The 25,887-nt window shown below is 39.6% G+C and overlaps 1 protein-coding gene across 1 annotated transcript in view; it reads left to right on the forward strand.

The window, feature by feature from the left end:
- Positions 1-15,866, forward strand: part of STAT4 (signal transducer and activator of transcription 4) — a 141,883-nt gene extending 126,017 nt beyond the window's left edge. Inside the window, exons 15-22 of the mRNA XM_006878751.1 lie at positions 6,356-6,439; positions 8,269-8,367; positions 10,400-10,535; positions 11,534-11,583; positions 12,066-12,160; positions 12,468-12,604; positions 12,904-13,095; positions 15,796-15,866. Of these exons, the coding sequence (XP_006878813.1) occupies positions 6,356-6,439; positions 8,269-8,367; positions 10,400-10,535; positions 11,534-11,583; positions 12,066-12,160; positions 12,468-12,604; positions 12,904-13,095; positions 15,796-15,866 (864 nt within the window). The remainder of the gene's footprint in view (positions 1-6,355; positions 6,440-8,268; positions 8,368-10,399; positions 10,536-11,533; positions 11,584-12,065; positions 12,161-12,467; positions 12,605-12,903; positions 13,096-15,795) is intronic.
- The last annotated feature ends 10,021 nt before the right edge of the window (positions 15,867-25,887 follow it).

Raw genomic sequence — 25,887 nt, forward strand, 5'->3', positions numbered from 1 at the left:
TCAACTCAATGGCACATAACAAAAACAAGAAGAAATAAGCTCTAGAAATAAGAAATTGCACAGTGCCTCAAGCTTGAATTGCATTTAAAGAGCAATGAAGACTATTATTGAAGGTTTTGCAAGCTTTGGAAATTAATGGTGCCACCATCTGTCAAAAGTTTCTTTTCTCATTATGTGAATTATACATCACTTGTGCTAAATTTCTTTTTAAATGTGCCTCACAATTTTTGTCAAAGGTTTTAAGTAAATATTAGAAATTAGTTTCTATTCTCATCTAAGTCTCTGAGAAAACCTCTCACTACCTACTTTTCTGTCTGTTTAAATAATAAATAAGGTGAAGAGATTGTGATTATTCACAATTTCAGCTTCCTTGGTTCCACAATCAACTCTCTTGGCACCAGCAGTCAGGAAATCAAAAGACAAATTGCATTAAGAAAATCTACTGTCAGGGACCTCTTAAGAATGCTGAAGAGCAATGATGTCAGTCTAGAGACTAAGGTGCACCTGATCTAGACCGTGGTCTTCATAATTACTTACTATGCATCACTGAGCTGAAAAAGGACTAAGGATGGTAGAAAAAGAATAGAAGCCTTTGAGCTGTGGTATTGGAGAAGAGTATTGAACAATACCATGAAATGCCAAGAAAACAAACAGGTCTGTCTTAGGGTGAAACCAAGTTGCTCCTTGGGAGGCAAGGATTTGGAGGCTCTGTCTCACATACTTTGCACATGCTGCCAGGAGGGACTAGTCCTTGGAGAAGGATAACATGCTTGGAAGGGTGAAGGGACAGGACAGGAGAGGAAGACTCTAGATGAGATGGATTGACACAATAAGTGGGGTATTGGGGTAGGTGAGACTGTCTCATGATAGGGCAGGGTTCAGAGCTATTGTACACAGGGTCACTATGAGTCATAGGTGACTCAATGGCATATAACAACAAGATAACACACAATTAGAAAGCCTTTTTCAAAGGTAGTTGGCCACTCTGTAGTCTGTCCCTGAATATGGAGTCCTGATTTCTCACACTTTTCAACCCAGAGGAAAAGTTTGGATGGTGAACGGACAGGTGCTAGAACTGAACAGGAAATTTTCCATTATGATCTCATATCATATGTATATCTAAACTACAAACTAAACAGTAGGGGCTAGAATTGGGGAGCCATGGTAACTGCATACTCAAAACAAGCTTCTTAGCTGTCTTACAGGTATACTCCTCCCTACAAAGAAAAACATGTGAGGTCAAGGCAATGTACTGGCCCAGAGTCGAGGTCCTCAGTACGTCCAGCTCCACAGACCTGAATCCTATGTGCGGGACTTCCAAGCACAGATGGAAACATAAAAGCAAAAAATTAAGAGACACAGAAAAGGCCACAGGGCCACAGTTGGTATCAGGGTGGCTCAGGTTTCAAAAGGCAAGGCTTTCCAGACCACCATGTTCCGATGGGGCTGTGAGGAATGGAAAGCTGGCCAATTAGGTCGTTTGAAGCTTACATGACAAGGCCAACTAGACCATATTTTTACAGTTTGTTAACTTGATTTATTATGTTTAAATATTCCGACATATGGTATATGGGTCTCCATCTGTGTACTTGCCTCGGGCCTCACAAATGTTCTGCAGAGGCTATCTGCTATTGCACTCAGTGTGAATGTGAAAAGTACCAACTGGTGACTATAAAGTGGAAGCTATGGATTCCTCAGCTGGCCTCAGTGCTTTGCGTACTGTTTCTGTTAGCTTCTGCCAGTTTGAGTACAACCCACAGTAACCCTATGAACAACAGATCTAAACTCTGTCCTATCCTATGCCATCCTCTGTCCTGTCCTATGCCATCCTCATTTCTGGAATACTTGAGGCCACTGCTGCAGTCATTGTGTCAAGCCATCTCACTGAGGGTCTTAATTTCCTTCTCTAATTTTCCACCTTTCCAAGCATGAGTTCACTCTTCAAGGAATAGCCTTTCCTAACAATATTCCCAAAGTAGGGGAGACAAAGACTGTTCCAAGGAACATTTGGCTTCACTTTCTCCAAGATATATATGTCTGTTCTTCTGGAAGTACATGAGATATTCAGTACTGTTTCCCAACACCACAACTCAAAGGCATCAATTCTTCTTCTCTCATCCTTACTCATTGCCCATCACTCAGGGTCACAGGAAGTGATTGAAAAGACATGGCCTGAATCAGGCACACCTTACTCTACAAACTGATATCATTACTTCTCACTAATTTGAAAAAGTCCCAGACTGCACATTTTTCCAATGCATATGTCTCTTGATTTCCAATTAATACCAAGGGTATTAATTGTGGATCCAAGTAAGATGAAATCATTGACAATGTCAAGCTTTCCTCCATCTTTTATGATGCAGTCTGTGGGCCAGTGTTGAGGACTTTGGTTTTCTTGATGTTGAGATATAACCTTTTGCAGCAAGCACTTACAATTCTTCTCACTTTCAGAAAGCAAGGTTGTATTAATCTGCATAACACAGGATGCAGCTGAGTCTTCCTCCCACGCTGCTGTGTGCTGTTTAGGCAGAACCAACTTGTGCCTGACCTTCCAGTGGGTTTTCAGAGACAGCAAATTACATGAAAGAAGACTGCCCATCCTCCTCCCATGCAGCAACTGAAGCATTTGAACAGTGAGCCTTTGAGACTGTGGTACAGCTTCTTACCACGAGGCCACTAGAGCTCCCTTCCTTCCATGTTGTTGTTGTTGGGTGCTGTCGAGTTGAGTGAAACTCACTGGGGCCCTGGGACGAACAGATTTGAACCTTGTTCTGTGCCATACTCTTCATCTTTGACACACTTGAGACCATTGCTGTAGTTACTATGTGAATCCATCTACTTGGGGAGGGGGCAGTATTTCTTTCTTTCACTGACTCTCCATCTTTCCAAGCATAATGTCCCTTTCCAAGGTATGTTGTTGTTGTTGTTGACTGCCTTTGAGTCGTGCATGACTCATAAAGACTCTATGAACAAAAGGCCTAAAGCCTTTCTATAACTACTGACATTTATCAAAGTTCATAGTTTCTGGAGGCATGTTATTTAGGAAGTGGATGACACTCCTGCTTCCAAGGTATGGTGCCCTCAAAAGACTGATTTCTGTCATTTAAAAATGTGGTTTTGCTTTGTTTGGTGCCTAAACACAGCAAATAGTATTTCATTTGTTTCAGCACTTAGTGATGGAGGAAAGCTACTCCCCCCTTAAGATGGAGGGAACTGACTTTTAGATGTGTACATATACTGGAAGGGTGGAGGGACAGTGCAAGAGAGGAAGACCCTGGATGGGATGTAGTGACACAGCAACTGAGATAATGGGCTTAGGTGTGTTGGAGACAGTGAGACTGGTTCAGGATAGGGCAGTGTTCATAGAGCTGTTGTACATAGGGTCGTTATGAGTCACAGGTGACTTGGCAGTGCATAATAACAATATCCTACGCTATATGTATACCCATAAGTGGTCCAAACAATATTAAGCACTCTGTTGCTAATTCAAAGCTTGGTGGTTCAAATCTCCCAACAGCTCCATAGAAGAAAATACCAGGTGATCACCTTCCATAATGATTTCAGAGTAGTATATTTTATCTGGATATTCTATTGTCATATAAGGTTGGATTTTAAAAAAAAAGAAAACTTAAATATATGTGTGTGTGCGCGCGCGCGTGTGTGTGTATATATATGTATGTAAAACACATAAAATAACGTGTGTGTGTGTGTGTGTGTAACAAGGGATTTTTCAAGAGGAATATTCAATAGTAGGGCATTCAGTAGTAGAATATTCACTAGGAACAGTAGGTAGTAACTACCTATAATCCAATAGGAATTGATACCATTCAAGTCAAATAAATTCTCAGTTTAACATACTTATTATCACTAGAGTCTTTTCAGGTAAACAGGAATGGCATGCACTTTCCAAACAACATGCCTCTGGAATTTGATGAATGTTGCTTGTTAGAGAAAGGCTTCAGGCCTTTTGTTCATAGGGCTGCTATAAGTCGTGCTCGACTTGAAGGCAATCAACAACAATAATAATAATCATTATTTATATTATCATATTGTTGCTTTTAGATATTATTGAGTTGATTTCAATTCACAGTAAGCCCATAGAATTGGCTTCCCAGGCTGTGATTCCCTAGAGAAGATTAGCAAATCCTTCTCCCCAGGAGTCTGTGGGTAGGTTCAAACCACCAAACTTCTGTTTTGCAACCAAGTGCTTAACTTTTCTTCATCAAGGCTATCATTATCATAATAGACATACTTTTTTTTTCTGATTTAATTCTGACTTATTAGCCTAGATCACTGTTTGGTCCCATCTCTCCCAGAGAACCATACCTCATGCGACCACATCCTTATTCTGACTTTATTGCTTCAGATCATTTACTTCTGTTCATATCTTCCTACAGGGCTTATTTTTTAAATCTGATTAAGCTTTCCATACCATCCCAACTTCTCCACATCCTTGGAGACTAAATGCAAAGTGGGTACACACACTGATGGTAATTGCTTCCCAAATTCCACGAGCATCTTGTTAAAATGCAAATTCTAATTCAGAAGGACTGTGATGGGCCAGTGATGCCATTTCTCTAAAAAGCTTTCTGATGAGGATAATGCCGCTGGTCCTGGGCCACCCTCTGAAAGGCAAAATGCTGCAAGATTTCATCAAGAAAAACACAGCGGCGCCTACTCCACTCCCCAAACCCCCTCCCCACAGAAGATTACTGGTATTGTAAGAAATTTTTTATATATTTAACCCTGAATTCTTTCCATAAAAGAGACAAAGCTATTAATCTTTTCCATCAGTTTGGTGAAAATATAAATTCTCCCCATCTTCATAGTCTTGTTATATAATATAGTTAGTTTAACCAATATATTCAATGTTTGTCCTTCTGTCATTATATACAAATTGTTAACTGTCAAGCCACATAGCTTGCTATGATTGTATTTCCAGTCTTGTCTCACTTTTCGTTTTCACTGGATTTAATGTTGTTTTTGTCATTAGGTGTCCTGAGTTAACTCCAACTCAAAATAACCCTGTTTATAAAAGAACAAAACTCTGTCTAAGCCTGTGTCATCCTCACAATCTCTGCTGTACTCAAGGTCATTGTGACAGTCATTGCACCGATCCACCTTGTCGAGGCTCATCTTCTCCTCTGACCCTCCACTTCCCTCCCCTCCCCCCGTGATGTCTTTTTCCAAAGTCTGAACCCAAAGTATATGAGATGAAGTCTCATCATCTTCGCCTCCAAGGAGCATCCTGGCTGCACTTAGATGCTTTAGGTTTTTCATTAAATTATATTAAATGTGTCTGTTGTTAATGATGTGCAAAGCTGTGAAACGTTCCATATTTTTAGACAACGAGGCTGGCTCAGGATAGAACAGAGTTCAGAGTCATTGTATATGAGGTTGCTATGAGTTGCAAGGTTACCCAATGGCATATAACAACAACAATATTGCTAACAGAGTCTCAAATTTTCTTTCAGAACTGAAAAAGGAGAAAAATATACCACATACACACACAAAATAAAACAGCCCTCACTGTATGATCATGTATACCAATCTATGTATTCTTTTTCTTCTTCCTCTTTTTTTTCCTCTCTTGGGACCAGTCTGAACTGGTTGTTCTGTGATGCTGATATACAACTAGATTCTTTTAACTTCCTTCCACCAGCATCGTGGATCATCCCTCCACTTTGCCTGACCATCTGCCTTGTGCCCTTGTGCCGAGGCCTATACAACTGGCCTCGTCTGGACCCAGTGCTCCTGAGTTCTGAGGCACATGAGCCTCTTGTGTGACCCTCATTCCACACTCCTTCACCTTTCACCCAGGAAATCAAGCCTCCAAGTTTACTTGATGGAAAAGTAAAGAAAACTCCAACTGTTAACTTTACTGGAGTTTCTGAAGAAAACAGAGGAAAATGCATGTAATCAACTATCATGTTTAACCAAGTCTTCCATTACTTTAAACAATTTCATTATGACACCAAGACCTGTGTCAATTATAAATATACAGATATGGGCATTTTAATTAATATTTAGTAAATCAAAAGGGTTTTTTCCAAAGTGAAAAATAAACAAGGATGGTTTGTCTAAATTTCAACTGATGAAATTATATTGGAATTTAAAAGCCAGAAATAATCTTAATTTTAAGACATAAAATCATTATGTTTGTGGAAATGAAATAAACCAACAAGTCTGTGTGTGTTTTAAATGACATTTAAAACAATAATAGAGTCTCTTCAGTAAGGGGATGTTTAGGATGTTTCTTTTTATTTAAAGTCTTATTAATGCCTATTGAAGGCCTAATGCTAATAGATAGTGAGTGTATATTTGTAAAATAACAACATATTTCTTTCTCTCTTAGGGCTCTCACATGGTGACTGAAGAGCTTCACTCCATTACCTTTGAGACACAGATTTGCCTCTACGGTCTGACCATTGATTTGGAAGTATGTGTTTCAAGGACTAGCTACTGCTTACTAATAATATTTGCAGGAATTAGTTGTCAGCAATCATAGATGAAAGCTGAGCTTTTTCTAGGCTTTATACATTTCCTGGCCTTTATTTTAAATTACTATTTAGAAAAGTCACATGTGAGATATTCATTAAATAATCAATATACTTTTCTGGCTAAATGATTACAAGTTATAAAATATCATAGGTGGTGATACATATATACAGAGAGACAGGCAGACAGACAGAGACAGAAAGAGAAATTGGTTGCCAGCTTGCATTTTGTTCCATCTGGATTTTGTTCTTCTTTCCGGGAGTGCCTGAGCCACGGATACTCAGTGGAAAGCATCAATAGAAAGAAGTATTCCTGATCCATATTATGGAGTGATATAGTTTCAGTGTACCATTCCTGCAATCTCCCAGAAGGAATATGAATATAATGGATAGGAACATTAACAGTACATTTGTTTGATTCTCTTACAATAGTTACCACTGAACTCAAGAAATAAGGAAAAATTTTGGAATTAAAATGAACATGATTGTTAGTTCCTTGAAGACAGGAAAACATGCTGCACTTATTACTCCATTCTATTGCTTCCCCAGCATATGGATGACCAGTTGCCTGAATGAACAGACATAATTTCATACACCCTGTATATGACCCTACTTGTGGCACAAGAATTTGGGCCCTTGGCTGCTAAGTGAAAGGATGGTGGAGTGAACTCACCCTGCAGCTCCATGAGAGTTAAGACTGACAACCTGCTCCCTGAAAACCCTGAAGGACAATTCTGCTCTGTCACCTGCATTGCTTTGAGTTAGAATTGACTACATTGCAAAACAGCATTATCTTAAAAGGCAGTTTTTACTTTTATGTTAATGAATACAAACATATCTATAAAAGCAGTCATAGAATCTTTCCTCATTTCTTTTCCATAAATCTGTTTCCATGATCTTTTGCATTCCCTAAAATTCTTTTTCTATGCACAAGAATTTAAATCTTGTGATTGGGAAAGGACTGTTATCAATTAGGGAGCTCTATTGGCTTAGTGGTAAGAAGTTACACAGTCAACCTAAAGGCATGAAGTTTGAATCCACCAGGTACTCTGTGATAGATAGATGGGCATTCTCCTTCTGTGAGATTTACTGCTTTTGCAAACCCACAGGAGAGTCAGTTGTGAGTCAGTTCTGACTCTGTGGTACCTAAAAACAACTATAAATTACTTTTGTTTTAGACCAGTCTGTAAAAGCCTGTTTATTCCATAGGTAGGAAATTGTAGTACTGAACTGAGTACTGCAGCAATGAACTGGAAGTAGTATTTCCAGCTTTGCTTGCCTCTCTAACTTCTACCAGTAAGACCCCCGCTCCCAGTATTGCTAACATTTTATAGGTGTTGGATCATAATTTGAATATATTGACTCAGCCTAGAGCCAATTTCTAATTAGTATTTAAGTATACCTTTTAAAGAAGATAACTGATAAATTAATTGAATTCCTAATTAGTTGCATTTAGGGCAGTGTGTGATAAAGCACAGTATAAATGTTCAAATAGCATTGAGAAAGATATTGAGGGGAAGCAGTCTCTGACTGAGAACTCTGGGAGGATTCCTGTTCTTCACAGCTTCTTTCCTGCACAATGACCCAGACAGGCTCAGAAAGTTGCAGGTACCTGGTGGGTTAATTTAATGACCAAGGTTGTGGGGACTTTAGTGTTAAAGGAGTAGGACTGGTTTGAGATGATCCTTTGAAGGAGAAAGAAGGGCAAGTATAAAACCGATGTAAAGTGGGAGTACCGATACAAACTATGCTTTCTCCCCTCCCCAACTAGACCTGCTCACTACCTGTGGTGATGATTTCCAACGTGAGTCAGTTACCCAACGCTTGGGCATCCATCATCTGGTACAATGTGTCAACCAGCGATTCCCAGGTACAGTGTCTATTCCTTCTCCTCTCCACCCCCCTTTAATTCTATTTTGTTTGCCTTTGTGTCAATTAAGCCCATCTGTATAAAAAAGATTATTTTGTTGCACTGCAATCCCAGAGGTACATGGTTCAAATCCACCAGATGCTCTGCTGGAGAAGGAGGGGGCAATCTCCTCCTGTAACAGTCAGATCTGATTTGATGGTACACGTAAAAATAATACAATAAAATTTTTTTTAAAAAAATATTATTTTGTATGTGTGTGACATGTCTATGGGTTCTTTGATTTGTGGACTCAAGAATTTTTTTAGTTGCATGATCTCTTCTAACATGATAGTTAAAGTAATGTGTTCTGGTGAACACATTAGATCCCAAGAGCATGGGTGGCACACCCAAGTACAAGACGGGAATTTGTTATTGCTGATGAACTGGTCAACCTCCACTTTTTTTTATATCACACATGGTTCTAGGATTTTGCTTACTGAGCTGTGGCGAGGCATCTTCTTGCAATGGAAGTGCAAGAAGGACTGCGAATGTTGGGTTCACATGTTTGATATATAACAGCTACGTTTACCTCCTTCCCAACCATTTCTGGTTCCCCACATTCTCCACACAGGCTGTTCTATTAAAATACAGAATGGTTTCCAAATCAGTGACTAGAATAGCCATCAGTCTCACCTAACTACACTTGGACAGCACAGATTTCAAGAGTTCATTATAGATCAAATCTAAATCTCCAACTATATTTTATTGCCATCTGGTGGTTATTTGAAATACTGACCAAAATTTGGATTCAAGTAACAAAGTTAAGCAGAGGATTAGTCATCTTAAAAGATCATTGGGGGGGGGGGGTTGGGGGTAGATAATGTGGGAGAGAAGAAGCAACAAAGATGAGTCAGATGGTGGTGTGTGGGCTTCTCTTACAAAAACCTGAATGTTGTGCCGGAAACCACCATGGTCTAGAGAAAATAGGTCAAATGTAAATAAACAACAGCTCATATTTAAAAGCAAATGCTCCCTTCAAAGGAAAGCATTCTTTAACTTTTACTCCTCAGCAATAAGAACCATCCACATTCCTAATAGAGAAGCAGGGAGCTCTGGTGGCCTAGTCCATAGGGAGCTGCACTGCTAATCTAAAGATGGCTGGTTCAAATCCACCAATAACTCTGCACAAGAAAGGATGGTGTCACACAGTGTCTTCCTGTGTGACTTACAGCCTCTATAACCCCACTTGTAGGGTCAGCTATCTCAACAGTGATGAGCTGAGCTGAACAAGGAAACCGAGAGCTATCGTGGTCCAGTTCTTTGGGAGCTGTGCTGCTAACCCAAAAGCCTTATACCTACCTCTGTGGGGGTTTGCTCCACAGGAGAGAGATGGGAAGTCTCCTCCTTTGTAATTTTACATCCATCTGTTTTCCAGAAGTCTCGGCCTAAGTCATCTTTCTGTTCCATCATTGCTAACCAAGTTTCTGACACAATCAACATTCATTTGCAGTTAATCATTCAGAAGATATCGCTTGTCTAGAGCAAAAAAGACTGCCATTCTGTCTATAAAACAGGATCTTAGGACTAAAATTCATAGTATATGGTTACCTTCTTCAGCGTGGAACTTGTTTATTTCTTGCTATTTGAGATGCTTCATCTGGACAAGGTTTAACTTGTGCTAATTCATGATAAACTAATTAAAAAACATGATATGAGTTTCTTTAAAGATTAATATTATTTCAAAAAAGAGTGCATGCACAATTTTTAATTGAACAGCAATAAGAACTTGTATGAGTTGATTGATAGTACTCCAGTGAACAGTGAACAGAGATGCCAAATGGTTCTATAAAGGATAAGATGGAATTTGAATTAAATTAGAGTCAAGGAACAAGGAATTATTTGAAAATAAAATCAATCTTTAAAGGTACCACCCAGATGAGACTACATTCTGTATTATGAAATTAGTTTGGCCTAAAGATTTAAGAATCTGGAACCGTGTATATTGAGTTATAGTGATTGACAAATCATACTTGTCTTCACATTTCTGTTGCAGAACTTGGTTTTCTTTAATAATCCTCCATCTGCCACTTTGAGTCAACTCCTGGAGGTGATAAGCTGGCAATTTTCATCATATGTTGGTCGTGGTCTTAATTCTGATCAACTCAATATGCTGGCAGAGAAGCTTACAGGTAAGAACTAGCAGTTATAGAGAATTTGCCTTTGTTTGGGGTATTGAAGCATTTTAATGGGAACTCCAATGGCAAATACCTACTAGAGGGTTAACTATTAGTCTTTCCCTTCTTGATAGCACATAAAAAGAAGCCTTTTAAAGAACACTGTAATGAAATTGCTACGATTAATTTTAATTTATAATGGCCACCACAATTTATCAGGGAGCTCTGGTGGCTTAGTGGTAAGGAACTGCACTGCCAAGTTATGCAGATCAAATCCACCAGCTGCCCCTTGGGAGAAAGATGAACAATCTCCTTCCATGAGATTTACTGCCTCTGAAAACCTGCTGGAGGGTCAGCTATAGGATGGGTACACAGCAACACCACCACCATTTACTGATAGACTGCTCACATGCAGAGTTAAATATTTGCCCTCTTCTAGGTCTAATTCTCACAAAAGTTCCTCAAGTCAGACATTATTCTATCCATTGTATGCTACGAGTCAGAGCTTACGTGATTGGCCATACTGCAAGGGAGCTCAGGTGGCGTCGCCATCAGGGAGTCGTGCTGCTCACCCACAAGTTGTGCTTCTCTGGCACTTCAAATCCACCAGCAGTTCTAAGAGAGGAAGATGGGCGATGGCCTGCCATGGGATTTACAGCCTCGGAAGCCTGCCAGAGGTTTGGTTATGGCCAAAACATAACAGAATGCACCCTTGTGGAGTGCTGCATTATATATTGTGCTGCTAAACCCACATGGTTTGAAGCTACCCAGCTGCACAGAGGGTAATGTGTCAGACCCCTAACCAAAAGGTCACCAGCCACTCAGAGAGAGGAAAACAGAAACTCTATGGAGGTTTGCTTTAAATAGCAGCGCGTTTGCATACTAAGTACACTGCAGACCCCAAAACAGGTACATAAATAATCGACAGGCAGGAAAAAAAAACCATCTAATGGAGTACAAAATTGAAGAGTCGCATTGTTTAACAAGTATCTCACTGTTTCCTCTTATTTTAGGCCTGAGTAGCTACAGTGACGGTCACCTCACCTGGGCGAAGTTCTGCAAGGTACAAGCGGGGAAGGGAAATAGCATTTACATACTCTGTAATATTCTTTTTTAAGTATTTTTTTTAAATCCTTGTTTTAAAATCCTGGAAGCAGGCATGGCATCCACTTCCTAAATCTGACTCTGGAAAGTCTGTGAACTTGGAGAAATGACGATAGTTACAGAAAGGCTTCAGGTCTTTTGTTCACAGGGTTGCTGTGAGTCATGCTGGACTCAATGGCAATCAACAACAACAATGAATCTTTCTAAGCCTCCATGTCATAATCTGGAGTTCTAAGGATTTTCTGGCTAAAGATATTTGAAAAGAAACTCTAAAGCAGTATCCTATCGTAAGAAAATACGGAACTTTGATGGTACAGACCATAGCATGTTGTACTGCTAACCACTTAAAGGAAATATTTCACTGAAAAATGGAGCTTAAATTATTATATCAATACTACTGATTAAATAATCATTATCTTGTTTGGTTTTTTCTTCCAATAGGAACATTTACCTTGCAAGTCATTTACCTTTTGGATATGGCTTGAAGCCATATTGGATCTAATTAAAAAACACATTCTTCCTCTTTGGATTGATGGGTAAGTTATAGGCTACATTTTGCAAATGAGTAATTAGGTTATTTTTCTGTTAGATTATTTTCCTTGGTTTTTCCTCCCCTTTCCCTCTAAGCAGGTTTAGGGCCACAGGAAAGAAACAGTTGTGATTTCTTGTGTTCTTCCTATCATAATTTCATTAGTCAGTGTAAGACTATTTCAAATACCACTAACGTTTGATTACACTCAGAACATAGTTTTGGTCTGTCCTTTGTGGACAAAATAAATGCAAATGCATTTATTAAAGACCTACAGTCTTTAATCAAGTAAAACTGTTTTGTTCTATTTTTAGGTACGTCATGGGCTTTGTCAGTAAAGAGAAGGAACGACTCTTGCTAAAGGACAAAATGCCTGGAACATTTTTATTAAGATTCAGTGAAAGTCACCTCGGAGGAATAACTTTCACCTGGGTAGACCATTCGGAAAACGGTATATGCTCATTACAGTCCCGTTACGTGAATTGCGCTTTCTTGGCCTCATTTATTCGATTTATGTTTTCCCATGTGTTGTTTTGATCATGTGTTCAGTGAGTTTGAATATTAGTTGCTGTCATTGTCTCAGAACAGGGGACACATACATGTTTTAACAACCTGTGTGGGTGCCTCTGTCACATGAATAGACCAGGGACAGTTTGACATTATTTAAAACAAAGGCTTTAACAGGAGGAAAGGCCGCCAAGACTCTGCAATGACTTGGCATGACTATTCCCCTGCTTTCTGTTTTTCCAGGAGAAGTGAGGTTCCACTCTGTAGAACCCTACAACAAAGGCAGGCTGTCTGCTCTGCCTTTTGCAGACATCCTCCGAGACTACAAGGTTATTATGGCTGAAAACATTCCAGAAAACCCACTAAAGTACCTGTATCCTGATATTCCCAAAGACAAAGCCTTCAGTAAACACTACACCTCTCAGCCCTGTGAAGGTTAGTTTCTTCTTGTTTTCTTTTTTCCCCTTAAGAGTTTAGAACATAATTTCATATTGAAGCAAAATAGAGTTCCTCTTTTTAATGTTTGGTTTGATCTTCACAAGATCTAAAGGGCACATGGAGGTCAAAGCTGTTGAATGCAAGTGGTATATCAGCAGTTCCTGGAAGGGGGCCTCGGGGCTGTTTGACACCTTCAGGGTAGTAGTTTTAATCAGACCTCACAATGGCTGTGGGTCCCTCCTAGCCACTCAGAGGTCTTCAGTTTTCTCCTTTTTTAAATAGATGATGCTGACTACACTGGTATCACTGAAAAAGAATAAGTCTGCTCCAAATCTAAGTGACCCTCCATCCGGTTTCTGAGACCATGAGTCTTGGTTGGAAGAGATTGTTCATCTTTCTTCTAGGAAGCACCTAGTGGATTCAAACTGCTTACCTTTCAGTTGTGTTGCTATGTGCAGTTGAGTCAGCTGTGACTCATAGCGACCCTATGTACACTAGCTCTGAAGCCTGCCCTGTCCTGAGCCAGTCTGACTCCAACACACCTATGCCCTTTGCCCTAGTCACTAAGTTAATCCATCTCACCCAGGGTCTTCCTCTCCTGCACTGTCCCTCCACCCTTCCAAGCATGATGTTCTTCTCCAGTGATTGGTCCTCCAGGCTCCAGTTAGCAACCCCCATATGTTATGGACTATGCCATCAAGGCACCATAATTGTATGATGAAGGGAAAGGGAAAGAAAGAGCAAGTCTTGATTAGAAAGCTTTTAAAATGAATGCAAGTTGTTTTGGTTTTTATTTTTGTTTTGCAAAGGAAGCCCAGGATCTATAAGTTTTGATTTATCCTATTATAGCTCTGGTGGCCTAGTGGCAAGAAGTTGTACTGCAATCTTGAGGGCTCACAGTTCAAGGCCACCAGCTGCTCCACAGGAGAAGGATGAGCAATCTCCTCCCAGTGTGATTAACTGCCTCTGAAAATCCCCCAGAGGGTCAGCTATGGGTCAGTTCTGACTCTATGGTAAACAACAATAGCATTAATAACAGCAGTAAGGAGATCAGGAGACATATTGTACTGGGAAAGTTTGCAGTAAGGGACCTCTCCAAATTACTGAGGAGCAATGATGTCATTTTAAAGACTAAGGTTCACTTGGTCTTTTCAGTAACTTGTTATGCCTCTGAAAGCTAAATAGTGAATAAGGATGACAGAAGAAGAATTGATGCCTTTGAGCTGTGGTGTTGGAGAACAGTACTAAACATCCCAAGGACTTCCAAAAGAACAGACATATATGTATCAGAGAAGGTGTAGCCAGAGTGCTCCTTGGAGGCAAAGATGATAAATAAAGCTCACATACTTTGGGTATGCTACTAGGAGAGGCTATTCCGTGGAGAAGGATATCAAACTTGGAAGGGTGAGGAGACAGCAAAAGAAAGGAAGACCCGCAGTGAGATGGATTGGCATATTAACTGCAGCAATAGGCTCTAGTGTGTCAGAGATTCTGAGGATGGCACAGGATAGGATAGAGTTGAGAACTGTTGTTCATACAGTGGCTATGAGTTATACTCAATGGCACCTAACAACAGTAACATAGTTTCATAACTAAGGGAATATTGCTGATTTACTGGAACAGGGCATGGAGTCTGTGTTTCATCCTCCACCTCCTAGCCAATCAATACAAAGTCCTGACCTGTCTGTCTTTCCTGGCCATATCCTCAGGCCTAGAACAGTGCCTGACATGACTAGGCATTTAGGAAATATTTATTGAATACATTAAATCAAGTTTGTGAAATTAGTGATAGAATTGTAATATAAGTTCCCTATTTTGTTTCTTTAATTATAAGGTATAGACAATCCATAAAAATCTCAACTCAAGGCACCTAAATGTTTGATCAGCATCTAATGGAATAACCTCTAGTTGTCATGTCTGGAGACCAGCTATTTCATTATCTCCAAAATAAAGAGTAACTGTGACTTCTACTTTCTATCTCTGACTGAAAGAATAACAAATACTAATGCAATAAATTACAATTAGATATTAGGCCAAATACCAGTTCAACATGGGGCAGTAGGGAGAACTGTAAGGAAAGTTTCCAAGGTGAGGCATGGACACCAGCGCTACTACACTGAGACATTTAGCAACACTGTCTGATGCGTGTGCTTATAAAGAATGATTACACTGATTGAGACCAGTTTTAATGAAAAGAAGTAAGTTACCAGTTATAACTTGAACACATGAATAAATCAGTCCTTATAATCAAACTTAAATTGGGAACAGAGAAGATTGATAATATAATCAAATCTAAACTTTTCTCTTACATTTTAGAGACATTAATATGTAAAGTAAGACTAGGTCTGCCAAGCGATTTGTTTTTCTCTTCTTTCATGTTCTATACTTGTCTAGAAGACTGTTGCATCTATTTAATTTTTTAAAAAAATGTTATTGGGGGAAGAATTGCATAACAATGAAAGAGTTGTGTTTTTTTTTCAAGGAGAAGAGTGAATTGGTAGGAGGGGTAGGGAGAAAAGTACAACGAATGACTGGAAACCCTAAGTTTCTATAAACTTTCATTAAAATTAATACAATTTTAAAAAATGTTAAAATGTTATTAATTACTGAGTAACCATGTTCTCTAAAATTTTCTTCTAGCTTTGTCCATAATGTTGGTAATATATTTTCCCATCAATGTGCCTGCTTTTTTTCTAGTTTCAAGACCATCAGAAAAAGGAGACAAAGGATATGTTCCTTCTGTTTTTATCCCCATCTCAACAATGTGAGTAATCAATGGTCACAAATACTCATATTAAATTTTAAAAAGAGAAAAAATAGATTTGCCATGGGAAATTTGATGGTAGAACAGAGACTATATAACCGAGAATAAAGCATTTTAATACTCAAATGTCCTATTTCTTTTCATAAGGCCCATCTTCAAGTCATAGCTGGCACAGTCGGTTAAGCCTAGAATGATGAGGTTGCCCTAGTATGTGTGGTAAATTGCATGAGAGAGTGAATGCTTTGATATCAAATGATGAACTATAGATATCTTGGTGTCACAAACAAGTGAAATCTTAGAAATACACTTCTGCCAAAATAAGTCACTGTGAGTTACTATTTTGAAAATATTTTCTAAAACTTTACCTTGTTATCTCCTGAAGCCGAAGTGATTCCTCAGAGCCCCATTCTCCGTCAGACCTCCTGCCGATGTCTCCGAGCGTGTATGCGGTGCTGAGAGAAAACTTGAGCCCCACAACCATTGAGACTGCAGTATGTTCCCTTTCTTTTCCATCTAAGGTCAAGGGTATTTCCAATGAAGCCAAGGTGGTGCACTAATTGAAGTGACTGAAGTTCTACCTGAGGAAGAAGAAAGGCCGATGTATTGGAATACACTCATGAGCCTAGCACAGGGATACCCGTAAAGTCCTGTGTGCTGCCATTATCATGAGCAAACAGAGCAGATGCCTCCACCTACTTGAATTGTTTCAAGTTCTTTGCAATAAAAAGGCACCAGAGGACAAAGCAAAAGAGAGAGGGGACAAATATTCCTATGGTCACCAAAATGCACTAACCCCTTCCTCTGCCATCACTCACTCGTCAATGTTGTTAGGTGCTGTCGAATCGAGCATGACTCACTCATAGCCACCCTATGAACAAAAGATCTGAACCCTGTTCTATCCTGCACCATCCTCACACTTCCTGACACAGTAGAGCCCATTGCGGGAGTCGCTGTATCAAGCCACCTGGTTGAGGGTCTTCCATGCCTTTGCTGACCCTCCACCATCCCAGCATCATGCACCTGTCCAAGGACTAGCCCCTCTTAGTAACATGTATGAAATATGTGAGGCGAAGCCTCATCATTCTTGCCTTCAAAGAGCAAAGACACTCTTCACTATACTCTCCATATTAGCAGACCACCATATTAATCAGTAGTGATGAACCTAGCTTAATATTTATTTTAGCAAACCAAGCACTAAAAATTTCATTTTCTTGATTAATTGTTACTTGCAGTATTAGTCCATGGAGCCTTTCCAAGCAGTATGTGACTAATAATCAATGGCCGTGTAATACTACTCTTCTGAGAACTCAGTCATAATATCAAATACTATAATCTTATTTTTTTAATAAGCTTATTTTTAAAAATGACTCAAATTCATTGCTGTCGAGTCAAAACCAACTCACAGCTGACCCTCCAGCAGATTTCACAGGCTGTAACTTGCTTGGGATGAGATTGCCCATCTTCCTCCTGAAGCACTGAGGGTAGATTTGAACCACCAGAGACACTCGCTGCCTTTGGTGAGACACAGCACAACTGTCTACAAAACACACTGCTCACTAGAGCTCCCCACTCTTATCTAGGATGCATCACATTTGTTCTTCTCAGCACTGCCAAGAAGTTCAAACTCACATTCTATATGAGGGTGACTCATGCTTGAACATGTATCAGAATACTGGAACTACTATGCAAATCCTTTTGTTAATATTTCCAAGGATGACAAAGTCCTAATTTCCCGATAGCTTACACTGCCATCGAATCAGTTCCAACTCATAGCAAGGCTGCAGGACAGAACAAAACTACCCATAGGATTTCCAATGCTTTACAAAAGAAGCAGATTGCCTCCTCTCCACCCTTCTCTCTACCCTCTCCCCGACCTATGCTGCTGGTGAGTGCCACCAGGTTTCTAGGCCTTTACATTTCTGTGGGAAGAAGTTGTTTATCTTTTTCTTCTTCCCAGTGCCTAGTGAATTTGAACTGCTGATCTTCTGGCTATCAGTAACAAATGTGAAGGATTATACCACCAGGACTCTTTCTTCCAGTGTTAGTCCTTTGCCACCTAACCAATTCAATGCATAGGAGGAATCCTCCACTGGCTTTGCAAGGATGCATATGTTAACAGGAAGAGACTACCCGTCTCTATCTCCCATGGAGCAGCTGGTGGATTCAAACTGCCAACCTTTAAATTAAGGAGCCCAATACTTCACCAGGATCCCACTGTTAGTTGCCCTTAAATCATTAAGCTGTTCATGACTAACTGAACTTTTGTTTCATTTGATACTGATTTCCTCTTTATATTTTTGGTGGGATAAATATGGGTGGGTCTTCATCTACTTGAAAGATGCCTTTTATTTTAGATTCATCCCCACTACTTTTTTTAGAAATACTTAGTAGTTAACTGGTAGAAAGGTTTTTGTAGTATTTTCATAGAAAAGAGGATGTTCTCACCCAACTATGAATAAATATTTTCTTTGCAAAACAAGTTTCTTCAAAGATCATTTTTCTTTTTCAATTTTAGATGAATTCTACCGAATGAAAGAATAAATGGACACTCATAAGAAGGAAGCTAAAACAAAAACAAAAGAAGGAAGCAAATGAAAAAGTTTAAAGACTGATATTCACCGATAAGCAAATACTTTACCTTCAGCTTTGTAAATACCTTTCCAGGAAATGACTGAAGCCTGAAACTCTTTCTGTATCACAAAGGAGGACATTCAAGAACATTCTTATTGAAAGGCTAAAAACTAAAGCTTCAGCTAAACTTAGAAGAAATCAGTATTAATAACAATATATTGGCAGGAGACTCCTCCTTGCATGTGTCAATTTCATTTCTGATTTTCTCAGATGTTGCCAAACATTTGATTCTAGAGGTGTGAATGCTAAAGAGCCAGGATAGGTAAAGAATAACAAAACCACAACTTCATTACTCAGTCAGCCGGGAAGCCTAAGATAAAAGCCAAATAAGCCATGTCTTGCGTTCTACCAGGCAAGAGTCATTGGATTAGGTCCAAGATGGAAATCATGATCAAGGGCAGCAAGAACAAATCACAGAGCTTCCAGGGGTAAATGACCAAGTCTCCTAATTACCTTGTGTCTTAGTCAAAGGTGCCTCATGCCTCCCCACTAAACCACCAGAGCTCCCTCAATAACCACTCCCCCCTCCCCCCCGCAAATACCACGTCAACTCTGGTCCAGCAAAACACTGTGGGGCTCAGAGCTGCTGGTGCCACCACCAGTTATGCCTGTTATGCCTCTCCTGATAGGGAGAGGGATCCACTGTCACCCTTGATAGTATGCAAAGCAAACTGAGAGGAGACCAAAATCAAAGCAGTTGCTCTGGAATTGACTCTGCCTCACAGTGACCCATGAGTTACAGAGTAGAGCTGTTTGACAGTGATTTCAAGGAGCCCTTCTGGAGGCAGACTGCCTGGCCATTCTTCCAAGATCCTCTGGGCAGCTGTGAACCACCACTTTTAAAATGAATAGTCAAGCACCCAATCATTTGTCATCCATGTGTGCAATGATCTCATGGATGTGGACTGAGAAGGGAACAACAACTCTTGACTGTTTCATCCCGAGGTCACCTTTTTCATTTTCAGAAGAGGCTGGTGTAGGTAGACTCTTATGGTCCTTTCCAGCTCTGCTCTCAGAATCCAGCCTGAACCTGAGGGAGAGTTTAGGATGAAAAGTTCCGTCCCTTGTTTTTTCTAGTGATGAGGGATCGTATGGAGGCCTTATCGGACCTAGCTTGACAAGTTGCTCTCTGATGTTACTACCCACCAGTACAGAGAGTGGTGTTCTCATGAAAATCCTGTAAAGAAGTTTATCAGAGTAAACACAATCTTCCAACTGTATGTCAGTTTTTTGCCTGGACAGATCTAGGGTCAGTGTTGAAACAACAAGATAGACTGACACAGTGACTTTACCAACGGACTCCTGAACATCAGAGATGCACAACACAAGGTTCTCATTTGATCATGGAGTCACTATGAGTCATAGTCAACTCAACAGCCCATAGCAAAGCACCTTCTCAATCAGGCTGTATGTCTTAGAAATGGTATGAAATCCCCCAATATCCAGGACCTGAAGGACTCTTCATGTCACCCAGACCCCAGGAAATTTCTTGGCCGGGCAAGGAGAGCTAACTACCTAGACATCTGCCATGAACACTTCTGTCACAAGCGACAGAACACCTGCAGTCACAAGCAGCGAGAGCAGGCAAGGACTGATTCTCCCGAGTCTTCAGACAAGAGTGCTGCCCTACTGACATGTTGGCTTCAGATTTCTGGACTTCAGAATTAGAGTGAATGAATATCTGTTGTTTTAAGGGACTAAATTGGTTCTGTTTTGTTACAGTATCTCTTAAGCTAATCTTTTCTATTACAGAGACAAAACTACAAGCATCCTATACTTTTCTATCTTCAAAAACCACAGTCCAAAGGCATCAATCTTCCTCCAGCCTTCCTCACTTTCCCCCAACTTTCATATGCATAAGGTGTATTAAAAACACGAGTACACAGCTTAGACACACATTGGCTTTTACACTGACATCGTTGCTCTTTAGCAAGAGGTTCTTAGCAGCAGATTTGCCCAATGCAATACATCCTTTGATTCCTTGACTGCTACTTCTGTGGATGTTGACTGGGGACCCAAGTAAAATTGAATCCTTCATAACTCTGATCTCTATGTTGTTTCTTGGTCCCATTGTGAGCATTTATTTGTGTGTTATGTTGAGGTGGAATCCACACTGAGGACCATACATAGTCTTTGATCTTCTTCAGTATTTAAAGTCCTCTTTACTTTCTGAAAGCAAGGGTGTGGCATCTTCACAAAGCATGTTATTGTTGAGTCTTCCTCCAATCCTGATGCCACTTTCTTTTTCATATAGTTTAGCTTTTTAGATGTTTTGCTCAGCGTACAGATTCAATGTTGTCAGTATGGACTGTTAAGTCACTAAGACTCATAGTGACGCTAAAAGCAACAGATCTGGACCTTATCCTATCCTGTGTCATCCTCATCATCTCTGATGTGCCGTTGTTACAGTCACTGTGTGAATCCACGTTGTTGAGGGCCTTCCTCTCTTTTTTTGCCTTTCCACCTTTCCCAAAAACCTTTTTTCCAAAAACCGGCCCCTCCTGATAACATGCCCACAGTGTGTAAGATGACGTTTCATCATCTTTGCCTCTAAGGAGCAGCCTAATGTCACTTTCTCCAAAGCAGAGTTATTTGTTGTCCTGGCAGTCCACGTGATATTCAGATTGAATAGGTATGGAGAAAGGACGTGCTCTAGATGCACACTTTTTACAAATTTCAAAGCACACAGTATCCCCTTGTTCTGCCTGAACAACTGTGGGTTCATGTGCAGGTTCCTCATGAATACAGTTAAGTGTTCTGGTGTTCCCATTTCTTCTCAATGTTACCTTTTATTTTTTTGTGATCCACACAGTCAAGTGCCTTTGCATTGACAATAAAACACAAGTAAATACCTTTCTAGTATTATTTTCTTTCAGCCAAAATCCATCTCACATCAGCAATGATACCCCTTCTCTGCTGAATCAGCCTGAATTTCTGGAAGTTCCCTGCTAATCATACTGCACCAGCCAATTTTAGATCATTTCAATAAGATTTTACTTATGTGTGATATTAATGATAGTGCTTTATTATTTCCATGTTCTGGTATATTGTAGTTTTTTGAAATTGGCACAAATAAAAAGATTCTTAATTGGTCTTGAATTATTTTATCTTAGTTTGCACACAAAATGATATACATTATGTTTCATTTCTATACATTGTGTTTCATTTCTATACATTGTGTTTCACACATTACTCTATTACCCTTGTTTTCAGAGGATCATTCCTAAATACTGTGTTTTATAAAATTAATCACTGCGGGGTCCATGCCCGATTATCCTGCCTTTTCAGGTCCCCAAAGGATCTTAATTCCTTCACCCCCTCCCTCGTAATTTCCCTTCCTCCCCACTCTAAGCCTCCCCACTTCATCCCCTACTCTCTTTAGAATATTGTACACATCTTACTAGTAATCTATTTTTACAATAATGGTCTTATGCAGTATTTGTCCTTATGAGACTGAGTTAATTCACTTAACATAATGCTCCCTGCCTGTCCCATGTTATATCATACTTTTTTAAATCATTTCTTCTGAGCTCCTGAGTGTTGCATAATAGTCCACCATGTAATGTACCACAAATTTTCAATCCATTTGTTTGTTAATGGACATTTGGGCTATTTCCATTTTCTTGCTATTGTGAATAACATTCCTATGAACATTGATGTGTTCCTCAGGGTATAGCCAACCACAAACTGAGATACTTGGAAGTAAACCTAACTAGAAACACAGAAAGAAAACTACAAACACTACTGTGAGAAATAGTAAGATCTAAATAAATGGGAAAATAGTCCCTATTTATGAACTGGAAGACTCAATATAATGAAAATGACAATCTTACTAAAACCAACCTACATGTTTAATGCAATACCGATTCAGATACCAGAATAATTTTTCAGAGGTAGAAAATGCAATTAGCTTATTAGAAAGGAAGGAGACCCCAAATAAGCAGAGCACTTCTGAAAAAAACAAGAATGAAGTGGGAGGCATAGCACTTCCTGATCTCAAAATCTATTACACAGTCAGCATGGTACTTGTGGAGTTTGTTTCTCAATATGCTTTTGGCTATCTACCATTCTACTAGGGAATTTGCTGATCTTGAAAATTTACAAGAGGATTGGCTACTTAAGCCAAAACACTGAACAGCTATAGATTCAAAGAATAGAAATTCCTCCCCCAACAGAAGGAATTCTTTACCTAGCCAGAGAAGGAGAGGTCGCTCAACCCAGTGAAATGTAGAACACACTTCAGGATGGCAGCAGCAATGATGGTTGAACCGGAGAACTGGATGTGAAATGGGACTTTGGGGCAGGGGGGAGTCAATAGTTGCAGGACTGAGAACTTTGTTAGACTATGGAGGATGGGGGGAAGCCAGTATCGGCAAGACTGAGAACTTGTGAATGCTTACAGCAATGAAGCTCAAGGCTGAGGTGCCTACATGCACATTTTAAGAGCTATCTTTATTGTATTTTGTTGTTATTGTTGTGTACCATCAAATCAGAACCAACCCATGGACCTGCCGTTGGTTTTTCAGAGGCAGTTAAATGCACAGGTGGAGACTGTCCATCATTCTTCGTGGATTTGAAGCTGTGAGTGGCAGCTTTTTGCCTTCTGAATTACAACCTTTTAACCTCCTCAATATGTATGATTCTGTGTGGTCTGTAAGCTATCACATCAGATTTTGGAGCCAGCCAAGCTATAAGATTAGTGTTAAGATGAGTAGGAGGCGGCATGGGAGCATGGGGGTCATGTCTGATCTCATGGGAAGTGATTTTGTGTTACTAATGCTGTGGACAGGGATAGCTTCCCGCTATAAAGTTGGTCAAGATCAGATATGGTACTCCCCACATGGCTCTTGCTCTTTTTACAGTACTGGTACAATGAGAGACACAACAATAGAACAAAATCAAGAATCCAGAAGTTTAATTATCTATCTTTTGTGGATAGTGTTTGGTGGAGCTCCCCAATTAAAACAAGCTTGGAAGCAAGAGTGGCATCCACTTCCGAAACCGCTTGCCTGCAGAAACTGTATGAACTTGGAGAAACGATGGAAGTTATACAAGTGTTCAGGTCTTTCATTCATAGGGGTTGCTACGAGTTGTTTACGACTTGATGACACTTTACAACAAAAACCACCTATGGTCAGATGGTGCTTGACAAGGAAACAAAGCCTTTTAATAAAGGGTGCTGGCAAAATTGAACTTCTGTCTGTAAAAAGCTAAAGCAGGATCCACATCTCACACTACACACAAAAATCAACTCAAGGTAGATTAGAGAACCAGGGGTAAAGCCCAAACCAAAAAGATCAAAATAGACAAAATAGGACCAAACTTAGGAGGTCTTACCTATGGTATAAGGCTGTTGTTGTTAGGTGTCATCGAGTCAAAGACAACTCATAGCAACCCTATTAATAAAAGGTCTGAACCCTGTCCTATCCTGAGCTACCCTCACAGTTCCTGACACACAAGATCTCATTGCAAAAGTCACAGTGTCAATCCGCCTAGTTGAGGGTCTTCCTCTGCTTTGCCAACCCTCCACCTCTCCCAGCTTCATGTCCTTCTCCAAGGAATAGCCCCTCCTAGCAACATGCCCAAAGTATGTGAGGTGAAGCCTCATCATTATTGCCTCTAAAGAACACTCTGGATGCACCCTCTCCAAGACATACTTGTTCTTTCTCTTGGCCATCCTTGGGATATTCAGTGCTTTTCTCCAACATCACAGCTCAAAGGCATCAATTTTTCTCCTGTTATTCTTATTCATTGTTCAGCTCTCAGATGCATAGCAAGTAACTGGAAAGACCATGGCCTGATTCAGATGTATTGTTTCAAGTGATACAGCACTTGTCTGTCAGTCAGCTGTACTGAGATAACTTGGGGTTGCTGTGAGACTGAAATCTGTGCCACTGGTGTTTCAAATGCCATTTGGCTTACCCATGGTGGACAGGATTTGGTGGTGCTCCCTTATTAAGAAAGACTATGAAGCAGGATGGGCCATCTACTTCCTAAATAACCTTTGAAATCTCTATGAACACTAAAGAGGATAGTTATAATAGTATAGTGATAAAGCTCAAATTGGAAGTCAGTTGAAATAAGGAAAAATAACAAGCATTGTTTAATAATTGGAACATGGAATGTATGCAGTTTGAATGTTGGAAAACTGGAAATTGTTAAACATTGATGTGAATTAAAATGAATGAAATTAATAAAAATTAAGTGAATGCATGAATATCAACATACTAGGCATTAGTGAGATGTGATGGACCAGCTATGGCCACTTTGAATCAGATAATCATATGATATACCACGCAGGGAATGAAAATCAGAAGAATGGTGTTGCATTCATAGCAAAAAAGTCAATTTCACATTCTATCCTGAAATACAATGTGGTGAGTGATAGGATAATAACCATATGCATAAAAAGAGGATCCATTAACCTATTATTCAAACATACACTCCTATATCTGTAGCCAAAAAGGAAGAAATTGCAAATTTTTACCAAATCTCACAGTCCAAAATTGACTGAACATGCGATCAAGATGCATTAATGATAATTGGTGACTAGAATGCAAAAAGTGGGAAACAATGAAGAACAAATACTAGTTGGAAAAATATCGGCTTGGTGATAGAAATGAGGCTGGAAATAGAATGACTGAATTTTGTATTTACAATGATTTCATTGTAAATACTTTTTAAAAAAAACACAAAGGATGACTTTATACATGGCTTTCACCTGATAGGCTGCACAGGAATCAAACTGCCTACATTTGTGGAAGACATCTTTGTAGAAGCCCAATATTAGCATCAAAACTAGACTGTGGGTCAGATCATCAATTACTCAGATGGTATAAAAAGGCTGACAAATCTGGCATGAAAAATATAATCAACAGAGGATAATACTGATGAATGTGAACTTCTAAAGATTAAGTCTCTGTATGCTTTTGAATTTCTTAAAAGAGGCTTCATGGTTGCATTTTGCACTGTTTTGTCAAGTGCCATGGAGTCAACATCAACTCAACAGTAGTCGTTCACTGAAAACAGAACAATATATTGCCCCAATAATACACTCCTCCATTCTCAAAATCACTCCCCGGCAGTACCCAAGCCCATTACTGCAGACACTGCTGGGTCAATCTACTTTTTATCACTTTTTTTAAAAAAAATTATTTTATATTGGTTTGCACACAAAGTTTGTATACACTGTGTTTCACACTATCCTGTCACATTGTGTTTCATAAAATCATTCCTATTCCAGTCACAAAGGGACAAATGCTATATGGTGCCGCTGTTGTAGAATGAGGCTGGCATTGGGGTAGGGGTAAGACTGAGAAAAACTGGATGAAATATGTTTACGGCATTGAAGTCTATGGGGGAGAGAATAGTCTAAAAGTATTATATTTTAGGGC

This window comes from Elephantulus edwardii, unplaced genomic scaffold, assembly GCF_000299155.1.
Source record: "Elephantulus edwardii isolate Elephantulus edwardi_28Jun2011 unplaced genomic scaffold, EleEdw1.0 scaffold00001, whole genome shotgun sequence".
NCBI classification, from domain to species: Eukaryota; Metazoa; Chordata; class Mammalia; order Macroscelidea; family Macroscelididae; genus Elephantulus; species Elephantulus edwardii.